At 34.0% G+C, this 14853-nt stretch overlaps 1 protein-coding gene across 2 annotated transcripts; it reads left to right on the top strand.

The window, feature by feature from the left end:
- The first annotated feature begins 4503 nt into the window (after positions 1–4503).
- LOC110995933 lies at positions 4504–14216 on the top strand. 2 transcript variants are annotated; one of them, XM_022263354.2, is made up of 6 exons: positions 4504–4729; positions 11824–11908; positions 12146–12239; positions 12935–12979; positions 13250–13387; positions 13977–14216. In XM_022263354.2, the coding sequence occupies exons 1-6, from the start codon at positions 4610–4612 to the stop codon at positions 13999–14001; spliced, it is 507 nt and encodes a 168-aa protein (XP_022119046.2). In that variant the 5' UTR covers positions 4504–4609; the 3' UTR covers positions 14002–14216. The 2 variants fall into 2 exon arrangements, with proteins under 2 accessions (XP_022119046.2, XP_045487456.1); XM_045631500.1 differs by lacking the exon at positions 4504–4729 and having other exon boundaries at positions 11225–11908.
- The last annotated feature ends 637 nt before the right edge of the window (positions 14217–14853 follow it).

Here is a 14853-nt window from a genome sequence, read left to right as displayed (position 1 = left end):
CTTTTCTATTATTAGACATAATAAAATCGATTTCATTCTTATATTGTCCATTGGGTGAGATCCATGTCCATTTTTTTGATGGTTTCCTTTTATAAAAACTGTTTAGAATACTTAATCTGTTTTCCAGTGCAAAGTTTACTAGTCTTGTTCCGTTTTTGCTTCTATTTCCATACCCATAGTTTCCTATGGTATTTTCTTCCCCACTATTTTGAATCCCAATTTGTCCATTAAAGTCTCCCATCACGATGACGTTTTTGTGTGCGTTATCAATAGCGTTTTGGAGATTTTCATAGAATTCCTCAATTGTTTTTACGTCCTCTTTTTTATCAGATTCAGTTGGTGAATATGCCTGTATAATAGACCATCTCTCTTCTTTATCTCCGTTCACGGGCAGTTTTATATTAAGGATTGCAATACGTTCCGAGAATCCACTAAGTTCTTCTATGTTGTTGACTAGATTTACTTTCACCATGAATCCAACTCCATACAGCCCGGGCGTCTCCCCTTTATAATGTAGTACGTATTTGCCATGGTTTTCTATACCTTCTCCAAATCTGCGCATTTCGCTAATACCTATAATATCCCACTTTAACTCTTCTATTGCCAGCTCTAGTTCTTGGAGTTTTTCAGGTGTTCTAAGAGATCGACAGTTAATAGTTGCTATGTGGATGTCATTTACTTTGTTTTTCATGTTAGTGTTATTTTTTTCCTTTAGAGGGTCGTGGTCATTTTTCCCCACGATGACCAGTCGGCTTGGGGAAGTATTTTGTTTTGTTATTTTATGTTGGTTCATGTTGAGCTGTTTATTTTTCCGTTTACCGACAGTTAATTGTTATTCTTTGTTAGTTGTTGTCTTAGCGGGAAGAGACGAAAGAGAATTAGCTCTAATCCTCATTACGTCGAAAGCATTTGGTCTATTGTTAATCGGCGGCATTAGAGTTTGTTGTTTCCTTGGTTGAGCATTGTTTTGTGGGGATGATGATGTTTCTCTTTTGCGCTTTTCCTTATTTATGTTAGTATTTTTTCCTTTTACTACTAGTTTGTCAAATTTCAGGTACGCGATATTTCCCTTTTCTCTCTCCTCTTTTAGCTGCGCCTGCAACGTTTTCCTTTTCTCTATTACTTCCTTTGTGTAGTCTTCTGTAACATATACATTTTTGAAGTTTTTCTTCTTTCCCATAACTTCATTCTTCTTCCATTCGCTCGTAAAGGAAATCAGAATTGGTCTTGGTTTTCCAGAAGACTTTCCCTTTCCTAGACGATATATTTTGTTTATCTCATGTTCTTGTAATTGTATGTCAAGGTCAGTTTTGAAAATATGTATTGTATTTTGTATTAATTCTTGTGTAGACCTTTCGCCTTCATTTACTCCAAACATTATCAAATTGTTTTGCTTCTTTCCTCTTTTTAAACTTTCTACTTCCTTTTCGAGATTTTCTACTTTTATTTTTAAGTTTCTATTTTCTGTTATAATAGGTTGAAGTTTTTCGTCTAATCTCTCCATTATATTATTTGTTATCGAATCTTTCAATTCTATTGTTTGGTTCAAGATTTCATTCTTCATTTTATCAAACAATAGTTGAAACTGATCCTCCATTCTTGTAAACTAAATCTGCGTGTTATGGAACGTAATTAGTGGTAGTTTTTATTTACTTGCTCTGGCAACACTAGTTAGCTGTTACTGTGACAAGTGTCAATGTCATTGATCTTTTGTCTATGCTCAATATGATTGGTGGATTTCTAACCTCTAATTATCACTTTTTGGAGATACTTTTGTTGAAATTCAAGAACTTACGTGATATTGTGTGAAATCGGTAGTTCCACTACACGGACGACACTTCAATTTGTGTTTTGTGACGTCGCAGTCTCAAGAACAGTGTACGAAATTATTTTTTAGCACTCAATAATACGGAGCTACACAATTACGATGCTTACAGTATGACAGCCCAGAGAGGTACCTCTGAGCTCGTATATAATATATACATATTAATATTAAGTTTCTCATGTAAATAAAATATTTCTGTTTTGTAATGAGAAATAAAGTTCTTTAAACATTTAACATTCTGTCTGAAATTACAAATTTGGCCACGCTTTTTGCTAATTCGGCAATTCCTCCACCTTGATAAATATCTGCACATACACTGTGCTCGTTCTCATTTTCTCCTAAACGTTTTTCCACTTTTGCCGTAGACGAATAATTTTTCTCATACGATTTATATTAAAATGATCGCTCTCTTTGCATAGAATAATAATTTACATTTGAATTAAATAGTGCATGGTGCAATATAGTATTATGTTTTTGGGAACAAATCTTACATCTTTTATGCGAGAAGCAAACTTCTACGTCATGCTTAAACAAACAATTTGTGCAAAGCTGCAATCTTAAAATGGTATCAAACCTTTCATTACAATCTTTTTCTAACAGTGATTGACAATTAAACAGGCCATGATTAGACAAGTTGCATAATTGACAACGTTTTATTTTATATGTATTTCCTTGACCTTGGTTATCGAAACGCGTCGACAGCGAATTTTTACTGATGCTAAAATTTGATGTAGGCCACTGTTGTTTTCTAATTAAATCTTTCCGGATTTGATTATTAGCTGTTTGCAAGGCATATAATGAATTTTCTTAATTATGTGAATCCCTAAGTATCGGTGATTCCATACGCGTTTCTTGAGAATTCTTCTGCCAGTCTGTAGAATGAAATTTGCGATTCAACTCTCTCCTTTGGCGCCTAAATTTAGCTTCCTGCTCGTAATATTTATTCTGATATTCCGAGTTAGATCCATTAAGAACCGTATCTATTTGGATATGGGTTTCAAAAATTAAATTCCATCGTGATTGTACTTCTAGTACATCCTCAAGTTCATATTTGTCGGATGCCGAATATGCCTTAGATCCAATATGCTATCCAACGACCTAAAAAAAACTTCTTGCTTGCGAAGCGACTCTTCAGTTTTCGAAGCTTGGAGTAACTTATTCATTTACTTGTTAAAATGCTCAATGAATGCTTCTAATCATTTTCAGTAAAATTATGCTCGAAATGAATGAGATAATTCTCAGAAGTTATAGTGCTCAAAACAAATGGAAAGGACTTACTGTAGCTGCCTCCCTATGTTGAAGGTTGACGTCCGTTGCCTTCTTCTAGGTTCAAAAGGACGCCGATATACTGTTGACCCCTCTGGATCCTTATAAATGTTGGGACAGGACCTTTTTTCACTTGCCTCCCTTTATTAAAGATTGACGTCCGTTGCCTTCTTCTAGGTTCAAAAGGACGCCGATATACTGTTGATCCCTCTGGATACTTAATCGCTGCTCTCCTCTTTTCTATTGATGCGGATGATGGTGTTCTACTTGCTTGATTGACTCCACAAACCAGCAGTGGGATGTTTTTCCACGGCGCCGATCTTCAGGAAAACGGAGAAAAATGCGAACGCGATCAACTTTACGCGAAAGAACCGCTATTCCCGGATAGCTCGAAGGACCAAAATGTACGGTTCCTGGGTCATCAGGTGGTAGAAATAATAGAAGATTTGTAGATTACCTTATATTCACCACTTCCGTATAACAATAGACTATGAGCGATACAATAGACTTATAATGAAATTATAATTAAACAATCGAAGAGAGTGCCGACGTCTGGCTATGCTCTCGGGGTGTAACTCCCATGACTTAGTAAATGCAGATGAAGAGAGTGCTGCGGTCGGCTATACTGTGACATGAATATAGACACTTTAGACTATAATACTTTAAATATAACTATGAATTACAATGACATTCACATCAAATTATAACTTGTAACACTTTATTAAGAAACCAATTAGAAATTTATCTTGTATTGACCATATTTTTAGTTATATTAAGGTTGCTAAAGGCGAACCACTCCGTTTATATGTCAAATCTTGATACGTGCCTAATTATTGCTTATCACGGCTATGTTGCCTTCATTTTGCGCTATGGTATCCTTTTATGGGGAAATTCGGTAGATGTAAAGATTTTATTACTCAGAAAAATGTATTAGGGCTATCATGGGCGTTGGACCTCTTATAAGCTGTAGATCAATTTTTCACGAACTTCTGACATATCTTTGAAACAGTTATGATTGTAAAGCAGCATCCAAATTTTTTGAACCATATATAAAAGAAACTTACGCGTTCCAGTGCAGAAGGCGTAACATCATCAGGCCGAGCTGAGCTGTAAAGACTGTAAAGGCCAACAGTGAGGTTTCATTTTCAGGCGTTGGTTTCATACAGGCGGCGTCCTCTAATTGCGTTTGATTATAATTAAAAATATAGAAAATTAAAGTAACTAATAGACTCGTATGCACAAAGGCAGATGACAAGCCTTATTCGCGGCGAGGGCGACGAGGAGGAAATGCGCGCGCAATAACATTAAAAGTTGTGATTCCTACGCTTACCGTAATTACGGTAGATTTCATTTGTAACGAAAATATTTAAAAAATGTGCTTAATATATCATTAAAACTGATAATAAACGAATTTTGTAACTGAAATCTTAGTTGTATATATTATGATATCGAGTCATGAATCCCTAAAGTACGATTCAAAATGAAGTTTACAGTTTTTTTTTAATATACTGAATTTTGATGTGTCGTAGCACCGCCTTCACCTTTGCCTTCTCACCACACAGCCTCAGGCTCAATTGGAGCTCAGTTATCTTTTGGGCGACACGTCGATCTGCTTTTCAATTTGCGTCTGACATCGTGGTAAGTTATAACCTTTATTTTATTTATGAAATTGCCGTATATATGATAAACTATCTTTTCTGAAATATGTATATGACAATTTTGGTAAACATTTATTATTAATCATGACATTCAAATATACAGTTCAATTTCCTAACCTACAGTAATAAGAGAAATAATTTAAAAAAATACAGTAATTAGCACCTTTAACGCTAGCACCATTTCCTCGCTGTATTGTGATACTTCATACTGTGTAAACATAATTTTTTAAACTAAAAATCACTGGCACAGTGGATTAGGTATTAGTTAGGCAATGAACAGTGTTTTGTTGTTATCTGCCCGCTACCAAAAATATAAACCTCTGGATAAGTAGTGTTCATTACGTTACTTTTACGTTAACGATGAGTTGTAAAAATTAATTTTTAATCTAATCAGTTAAAAATAATTAATAAATTGTTACCTATTTCATATTATGATTAATTTACTTCTAGTATCTCTAAGATTACAAAGAAAGAAAAGTTTAGCAAAAATTAAACTCGTCAAAAATATTTTATACAAAAAACAGGATAATGAAATCGCAAAATAGTCCAACTGGGCCTCGTACGTTTGCAACAGACCAAGAGAGTGTGGACGAGTGAAAAGCTTTGTGTTAACTCTCCAATCTCCATTGCCAACTTTTAGCAGCATCTCTGGAAATAGCCTGTTCTCACGTGAAGATGACGAAACCCTCATATTAGTTTTAATTATTATTATTTTATTAGCTCTAATTTATGGACATGTGGCCAAATCTCCTGAGAACAGAATTGTTCATCCACCCATAGGTGAATTTTTGTTGCGCAAATCGCGCATTGTCTTATCCGGAGCTTCCACAGACGTCTTGTTTGACATGGTAGCTTCGTCCCAGACTATTAATGAGCAGTCACGCATCAATTTTCCTCTATTGCTCTGTTTAGAAACACTACAGACGCTGTTATTATCATCGGTGGCGATTTTCAGCGGGAGCTTGAACGTGGAGTGTGCGGTTCGGCCTCCTTCTAAAAGCGTAGCGGCAATTCCGGATGACGCAACAGCTAACGCAATTTTTTCGATAGATCTCACTTTTTGAAAAGCAGATTAATTAAAAATGTTTTTCCTGTACCTCCTGGGTAATCAAGGAAAAACAATTTCTCTTCATTGTTATCAATTGTTGATAGTAATGCAGTGAATACTTTTTTCTGATATCTTTTTTATTGCCGCACCGGGCGGCCGGCCGGTACCGCCGCAAACGCTACGTCCCGCAAATTTAAATCTGTAATATCTTCGAAAATATTCACTTAAATCATACGGTGTATTGAGCCATATACATCTATATTAAATGAACAATGTATTCAAGGTATTTAATAGGTTAAGGATTAATGCTGTATTGGTTAAAATCGATTCGAAAATTAGCCATTATTTGTCGTAAAAAGTAAATGACAAAAAAAAGTTATTGTGGGTTATCCATAAGAGATAGACGTATACCATCACGGACTTTTATGTAGACCTTTTCAATGTGTACAATACTTAGTACATTATTTTGTTAAAAGTCGTAGGGTTCAGCCTGCGTTTGCAATGTAAGCGGAAAAAATGTAATTATTTACGACATGACATTAGAAACCTCAAAAATAACAGTACTTCTCCACTATTTAATGGATGTTATTATACATATAAACCTTCCTCATCAATCACTCTATCTATTTAAAACCGCATCAAAATCCGTTGCGTAGTGTTAAAGATTTAAGCATACAAAGGGACAGAGAAAGCGACTGTTTTATACTATGTAGTGTTATCCCAAAACACAATCTTTTTCTACGGGTATTTTGCAATGAGCGAATTTGTTTGGTTGTGCTAATCTAAATACGGTTGTTTAACGCCGTAGCACTTTGGGGCAGACCCAAAGATTTCTGGAATAATATGGCTATTACAAGAATAAGCTAATTTCAGCTTGTTTCATCAATACGAAATGTTTCTATGTTATAAAAAATATTCGTGTCGGTGATGAGTGATTAGCATTAATTTTAGAGAATAACTGTTCAAACTTTGTATTCAATTAGTTTTGAAATCTTTACAATATCGTGCACTTTTAATTTTAAATTCAGTGTAAATTAGCCTGCTTAGTACATAATGGATCTCTCTTTCCCTAGTCCATCACGTGTGCTCCGATGTTTGTTTTTGTCAAAAAAAGGTCTTTATGAAGGAAAAATGTTGAAGAGAGAACGACAATATAAATTTTACAGAAATGTCATCTGTGACCGATTGACAGATGACCCAAATCGTTCATTATGCAAATATTTAACACTTAAGTTCAATCAAATTGAACAAGATCTTAATAGGCTAGAAATATATTACAAACAAAATAAACTTTCAATAATATATATATATATATATATATATATATATATATATATATATATAACAAATGTAATAAGTTAACTTTTTCACGCAAAAACAAAAAATACAATACATTTTCAAAATCGATGACATCTCAATAAAACAAGTAAAATTAGTAAAAGACCTTGGAATATTATTAGATGAAAAAATGGGCCTATCAGAACATATCGATGACATAACAGGCAAAGTTAGGATTTGTCAAGCGGTCATGCAAGTAATTTCAAAACATAAATTGCATAAAAAGCCTTTATTTTGCATATGTCAGAAGCGTGCTGGAGTATGCACGAAAATTTGTTGAATTTCTTAGTCTTAAAAAATATCAATTTTTGATAGCTGGATGTTGTAAATATTTTTATTTAGACTCAATGGAATATCGACGGAGTCAGCAAGACTTGCTATTTTTACACGCTATTCTTAATGGGCGGATAGATAACCCTTATTTGCTAGGTTAGTTTCTTTTAAAATCCCTCTTCCTTATGCGACAAGATACACAAAGTTGTTGCATGTGCCTCGTAAGCCATCGCCATTCTTGAAGCCTTGTTGTATGTACAAAAAAACTTAAACGATTTTAAAACAAATGGTGACTTTCACCAGTATAATACGCGTAATAGAACTAATTTGAGTGTGCGACCAACCAGGCTCCAGAAGATAAACCACTCCTTATATGGAAATTGTATTCGTTTTTACAACAAACTCCCAAGCGAAATTAGAGAACTATCACTAAATAAATTCAAAGCCCTTGTTAAAAGTAAATGAATTAATAAAGCCTTTTATAAATGTGACGAATACCTAAATGATCCTAATCCTAGGGATTGATTTGCTCCAGTTCAAACAATTTGTACGGTCCCCTCCCACGGTTTTATTTTAGTCTAGTCTATGCATATGTTTATAATTCCCACGACTGTATCTATTTTATTATTATTTTTTTGTTTTTAGTACATTTATCTTAAACATTGCAATGTATAAAGAAAAACACTTTTTTAACGGATTATAGATATGTATTATTATATTTAAACTTATAATTATTTGTACATAATTTTAAATTTAAACCGACGTTTCGCGTGCTTTACAGCGTGCGTGGTCACGGTGACTGAAGACAAAGGTGTTAAATGTCAAAAAGTATTACAGCTGCAGAAAATGTTGTGTTATCTGTATTTATTTCCCCGGAGTTGGTATCGACTAAAAGATGTAGGGTTTTTGCAGAAATTGCTCACGGTGTTCTCCATTTTCGCGGGTTGTTTATTTTGAGATTTTTGAGAAAATGGAGGACACCGTGAGCAATTTCTGCAAAAACCCTACATCTTTTAGTCGATACCAACTCCGGGGAAATAAATACAGATAACACAACATTTTCTGCAGCTGTAATACTTTTTGACATTTAACACCTTTGTCTTCAGTCACCGTGACCACGCACGCTGTAAAGCACGCGAAACGTCGGTTTAAATTTAAAATTATGTACAAATAATTATAAGTTTAAATATAATAATACATATCTATAATCCGTTAAAAAAGTGTTTTTCTTTAAATGTGTAAAAGTTATGTAAATAAAAGACAATACTATTGCAATGTATGTTTAACATAAGACCGTTTAACTTAAAAAGTTTTTTTACCTATTTTTATTCTTGTATTTAATAACATCTGAAGTGATGTTATTAAATACAAGTTAATTTCAAACTTTTGATCTAGGTAGTCGCCCACGCTATAAAAGCACCTTGCCTTTAAGAACCCAATCACCTTCCCCTTGAAAACATTACATGGCAGCTATCTATAGCTTCTAGGAAGGTGATTAAATATTCTTACGGCCATGGCGTAGCAATTTTTAGAATATAGCGTGGTGCAACATGCAGGCACCCGCAGCCGAGTTAGTTCCCTCGGTATATGCAAGGAAGTTTCTTTAAATGTTTGAAATAATTTTGGATGCCTCTTTACAGTCATGACCGTTTCAACGATATACAAACTCGGTACTGTCAGAATACCGAGTTCGTGAAAAAGCGGTCTACAGCTCGTAAGTGGTCCAACGCCCATAATAGCCCTGATACATTTTTTCTGAGTAATAAAAACTTTACTCACATCTACCGAATTTTCCCATAAAAGGATACCATAGCGCAATACTGAGGCAACATAGCCGTGATAAGCAATAATTGCTGCGTGTTTTGAAGCCACCTTGCGAGTTCGACTCAAAGCAAAAACAAATTTTTTAAGGCGCGTGCATTTCGTTAAAACGTGTTGTTTCCAATTAAGATATTGGTCCAGTGTTATGCCTAGAAACTTGGTTGATACAACTTCCTCAATAAACTCGCTCTTATAATTAATTTGAGGTTATTGGGTCTGCAATTATTATAGTTCCGAAATTATATAAAATTGTTTTTTTTTTATATTTACACTTAAATTACTACTGTCCCACCATTCTGTGACATTCTTTACTGTTTCATTCAATAATGATTCGTGGTTACGCGTTGTATCATTTGACACGACCACTGAAATGTCATCTGAGTAAAGCATGCATTTATTACTATCCAAATTCGGTCAATCATTAATGTACAGAAGAAACAGCAATGAACCCAGTATGTTCCCTTGAGGAACGCCTTTATTGCTATCCATAGCCACAGACTTTTAACTCCTTTTAAATAAAATACGTTTATTTTGGAACATAAGATCATCTAGGTATCACTTATTCCACGTCAATCTATTCGAACTTGTAGGCATCCCTACTCATCGGCAAAGGAGACAGAGGTCTAGGCCGAGAGAAAAAGCCGGCGTAAAAAAACTCTCGGTACTCTTTTAAAAAAGCAAATAAAAAAAAATGTATCTTTATCTATTAATAACTAACTGTTTTATGTTTCATATATTTTGTTTATGTATGTTATCTGTTTTTGGCTTTCTGTATTGTTTTAGTTTTTTTTTTCTTATAATATGTATATAAGCTGTAAGACTACTTTTAATTAAATAAATATCATATACCATTTTATTTATTTAACTAGCAGACTCGGCCAAGCGTTGCTGTGGCTAAGGTTTTTGTTATATTACATAGTAGTAAATTAATCAAGGGAAACCGTAGGAGAACTTATGTGAAACGTTGGTATCACGACACGGACCTAAACTAAACTACCTTTAACTCAGCGCCATCTGTTAGAATTGTATCAAATAATAAACAAATGTTAATGTTATCGTAATTTTAGTAAGGATGCTTTTTTTTTTTTGAAAATGAAATATAGCCTATGTCACTCAGGAATGATGTAGCTTTCCAACAGTGAAAGAATTTTTCAAATCTGCCAAGTAGTTTCGGAGCCTATTCAATTCATACAAACAAACAAAAAATCAAACCTTTCCTCTTTATAATATTATTATTATTAGTATATTAGTATTAGTATAGATAATATTTATTTTTCTTGATTACACCAATTCGTATTCAACATAGCATCGGACGCAAGCTATTAAAGCTTATTTTTGACGAGAAGGTTTTTATTTAGAAATACACATACATAATGGAATTTAAAAAGAATAATAATCATACTATAACAGTGTTACTATAATTTGATGAATTTCTGCATACTCCCATTTCAAAAGCTATTTTACTCTACGTATGGCATGAATGCGTATTTAATGTAGTAGTAGTAGTGGTAGTAGTGGTTTTGACTTAACCATATTGAATGTTTCCTTACTGCCTTTATAGGTCTCAGAATTCTGTGGTGATCTGAGGTGATCAGCCTCGTGTGCCTGACACACGATGTTCCGATGCCTTCCTTCAACGTTCGAGCAAAAGTGAAAGTCTATTATTGCACAGCCGGTGATCGAATGAGAGTTGCACGCTGTAGCTACCAGGCCAGGCCTGTGTTTTTCCAAGCAACACCCACCCACAATCAAACGCAACTTTTACCGTTCAATGACATAAGTTTCGCATTCGCCACCCTCACATCATCCACTCATTAGCATCTTGTTTGTATTAAAACTTTTATAATAAATATTGAAATTGAAGGTCTAATTAATTACATTTTAATTTATTTATGAACGTGTCAAACTTTTGGACACAGGTGAATGAATTTTTCTGTTATAACTCGGCATTAATTAAATTAATTTTATATACTATACTCTATTGAGTATAGTATATAAAATTTGCAACAATGTAAAAGTAAAATTATAGAATGGTTTCAGAGACAAGTTTTTACACACCAGCGGGATTAGGTAGGTATTACTTAGTTCAATGAATTTAATGATTCTTTATTGTTTCTTTTCTTGCGTAAATGTTTGGTTTTTTTTTGTATTTATTACGTGTTCCATTTTAAGTATTATTGTTTTTACTTGATAGTACGGAATACATAAAATAGGATGTTATAACTCGATGGTTTTAACCACTAATATAAATACTATTTAGTCCGTCGCAATGGACATTTCTTAAGCTTCAAGATTGAATATGTTGTAAAAAACTTAATCAAAAACAAAATCGGCTTAGTAAAATAAGTATAGCAGAAAAGTTTATTATTAGTTAGTAGGAGCTACAAGAATTTAAGTAAATGTCTGCCCCATGCCCCACCACGGACGTTTAGCCTTAAGGGTTTCAACATTTGATGTTAATTTTGTTTCCCTAACTTTACTATCCAAATAACATTTATGTTTTCTTTGTATCGGTAATTCCGTAAACATTGAGTTAAAAAAACATGTTAATACAAAAACAGCTATTTTTCATCTGTACGGTGTTTTTGTTTTAGCAAGCTCAAAAAGCAAGCATGTGGCGCCCACTTTGCCTTTTGGCGCTAGTAATGACCGTTCTCTCTGCTACGGGCCATAATCGAGGTAACCAACAAACATACAGTATTAATAATATTCTTAACCTACAAAGTATTAATAATTAAAAATAATATATATGTAAATTTAAAGGAATTTAAAATGTTTGGTTTGTGTGGCAGTATAACTTTGATGGACCTTTTGTCACAATAACACTACATTCATAGTTGGGCAAGCGCCACGTGAATACGTAGGCGGGATTGGGATAACGGTTCCAACGCAACTGATAATATTTATAATGAACAGAGGATCGTCAGCCGCGTTCCGCCGAGACATTCTGGATCAGCGGTCGCTATGGACGCTCTCTTCCTGGACCTACTGAAGCTGTGACGAATAACAGGTAACACTGAAGGCACTAAACGACTTCTATAAATTGGCTTATTTTTCTATAGAACAGCAGTCTAACCGGCAGGATTTGATACCGCCGTCCATGGACGCTCTCTCAATGCCAGAGGGTTCGCGAGTTCATTACTGGCATTTCAAGTTATTGTTAAAACTCTATCATAAAATCTCATCATTTCGAGAACACAAAATAAATCCCTATTGTCCCCCAAGAGTGGTTGTCTATATTATTTAAGAAAGCCTTAAAATATCCTGAGATTAAACATAACTTCTTAACACAAACTAGTATGGCGGTGCTTGTATGTAAGTTAAGCTGTTACATTTTTTTTAATAACACATCGCTTTCCACGCAAGCAATAACTTGGTTCAATTCTATTTTAACTGCGAAAAGCGCTCATGAAAAATTGCCCTTAATTAAAATTACGACTTTTGTTTAAAAATAGTCTCGTCTCTAACAACCGTATACTGAAAGAAAGTGACGAACAGTGAGTACTCAGCAATGAATGAACCTTTAAGAGCGATGCGTCAATTAAAGCATATAATTGGCCACTAAAATAAAATCGATCGTTAAATTTATTTTTAAATTGTTCTTTTGGGAGGAATCCATCAAATTTGCTTCATATACATTTACCTTTTATTTTTTTTTCCTTTTCATTTACCTACCAATTATTAACATCATTATTGTAATGCCAGGGTGGTGCGTCACGCAGAAGAGAATGACCAACAGAAAAGTAATAGGTACGTATAAACATTTTGGATATATAAACAATTAAATAGCAGGTTGTATAGATAGCTACGTGACTAACTCTTACGAACTCTTGGACTGTAAGTAAACATAAGCTATTTTAGATTTATAAAAAATAATGTTAGTTGCGCCCCGAGTGAAATTTTGGTGATTTGGTAATTTTATTATATATAAAAAAATCGTTTCTTTTTCATTCCTAGCAAGTCGTATCAATAAAACGGTAAAATATTTTGTATGAAAGTTAAGACAAACATGAATTACAGGTTCTTCTTGACGAATCGTTACGGGAACCGAGCTGGCCCCTTGAGTGACAGATTGGCCAACCGAATAAACGATCGCTTCGGGAACAGGTGGAAAAAACAAATTGTATGCGACTGCGTGCCCAGAGAGCATTTTAAAAGGTAGGACGGTTTGCTTTTATTTTATGGGATGTTCTATCTTGGTATAAATCACAACCCATTTTTATCTTTGTTAATTGCTTTATTCTTCACAAACAACATTAATGAATTTATATTAGAAACGCTCAAGGAAAAAATAATATATATATATACATATATTCACTTGTCTTAAAAGTCAGTTCTGTCAGGCCGAGGTTTGAGTCTCACAGGAGACGCCCTTGCGGTAGTCGCGGGTAACCCGCCCTTTCAGGCCGAGCTAAGCTCGCCAAAGCAGCCTCTGCTGAGCTGTAAAGACCCTTAAAGCCAACAGCAAGATTCCTTTAAAAAATCTTTTCTTAGTGTAATAGTATGTACATTTTTAGTGCTATGATACACTACAATTTCTATATGGGAGATACAGAGAGAGCGAGAAGGAAAAATTTATTTATTAAATTCCCGGATTATGTTTAATATCCTTATTAGTTGATTAGGTTATACTTAATTACTTCTTAATGTTCCATTATGTCTCATTATATAACCATAAACGTTTGGTTATAAACGCTGGGATTGCTGTATATAAATATGTAGCAAATAAACTACTTTATTGTTTCAGGAGCGTGTTCAGAGTATCAGCCTAGACGACAGGACATTATATGATCAAATAAATAATAATACTGAAACCTCCAAATATTACCTTTTTTATACAAAACAAAACTGTATCAGTTTGTACAAAAACTGGGCTGGAGTTTGAATACAAACCGATAATTTTTTCAAAAAAGAAATACTGACACTAAGAAACTCAAGCAAATTAAATGTAATGTTGAAGATTCAGTAAAAGAAAGCCAGATATACACTTGTGTTTAACTATGTTTCCCCATTTTTTATTATACAAGCATTTTAAAACTTCAATATTTTAATTTATATAATATCTAAAACATAGAATTTAATGATTAAATTAAAAAGTAAAATTTTAAATTTGTGTTTTCTTTATCACAAGATATTGGATCGTAGGTATTTATGGCAAAATCTGATTCAGCACTAGAAGTCTGTGATCTTGACTTTAATATTAAGTACTGTGGAGATATCAAGAATAAATTGTGTACAATAATAGCTTTTGTTATTGGAGGCGCCAGTGTTCTGCTAATAAATAAAATTCTAGATTTTTGTCTTTACAACGTAACCCATCGTGCTCACGCTGATTCTTGGCAATCGCCGGCACAAGTTGAGTTAACATTTTAAAGCTACTGAAAAACTATTAATTTTCTCATAATTAAAATCCGTTCTGACATTGAGTCAGAGAGTTCGAGTGTTTTTTAACAAGTGTACTGAATGATCATACGTAGACAAAATCGAGGAAATAGCTTTTTTTTTATAGAACCGGGGGCAAACGGGCAGGAGGCTCACCTGATGTTAAGTGATACCGCCGCCCATTGACACTCTCAATGCCAGAGGGCTCGCGAGTGCGTTGCCGACCTTTTAAGAATTGGTAC

This window comes from Pieris rapae, chromosome 15 (assembly GCF_905147795.1).
Source record: "Pieris rapae chromosome 15, ilPieRapa1.1, whole genome shotgun sequence".
NCBI lineage: Eukaryota > Metazoa > Arthropoda > Insecta > Lepidoptera > Pieridae > Pieris > Pieris rapae.
Note: the sequence above shows the minus strand (reverse complement) of the source record. Positions and strands in the feature narration are given on the sequence as shown.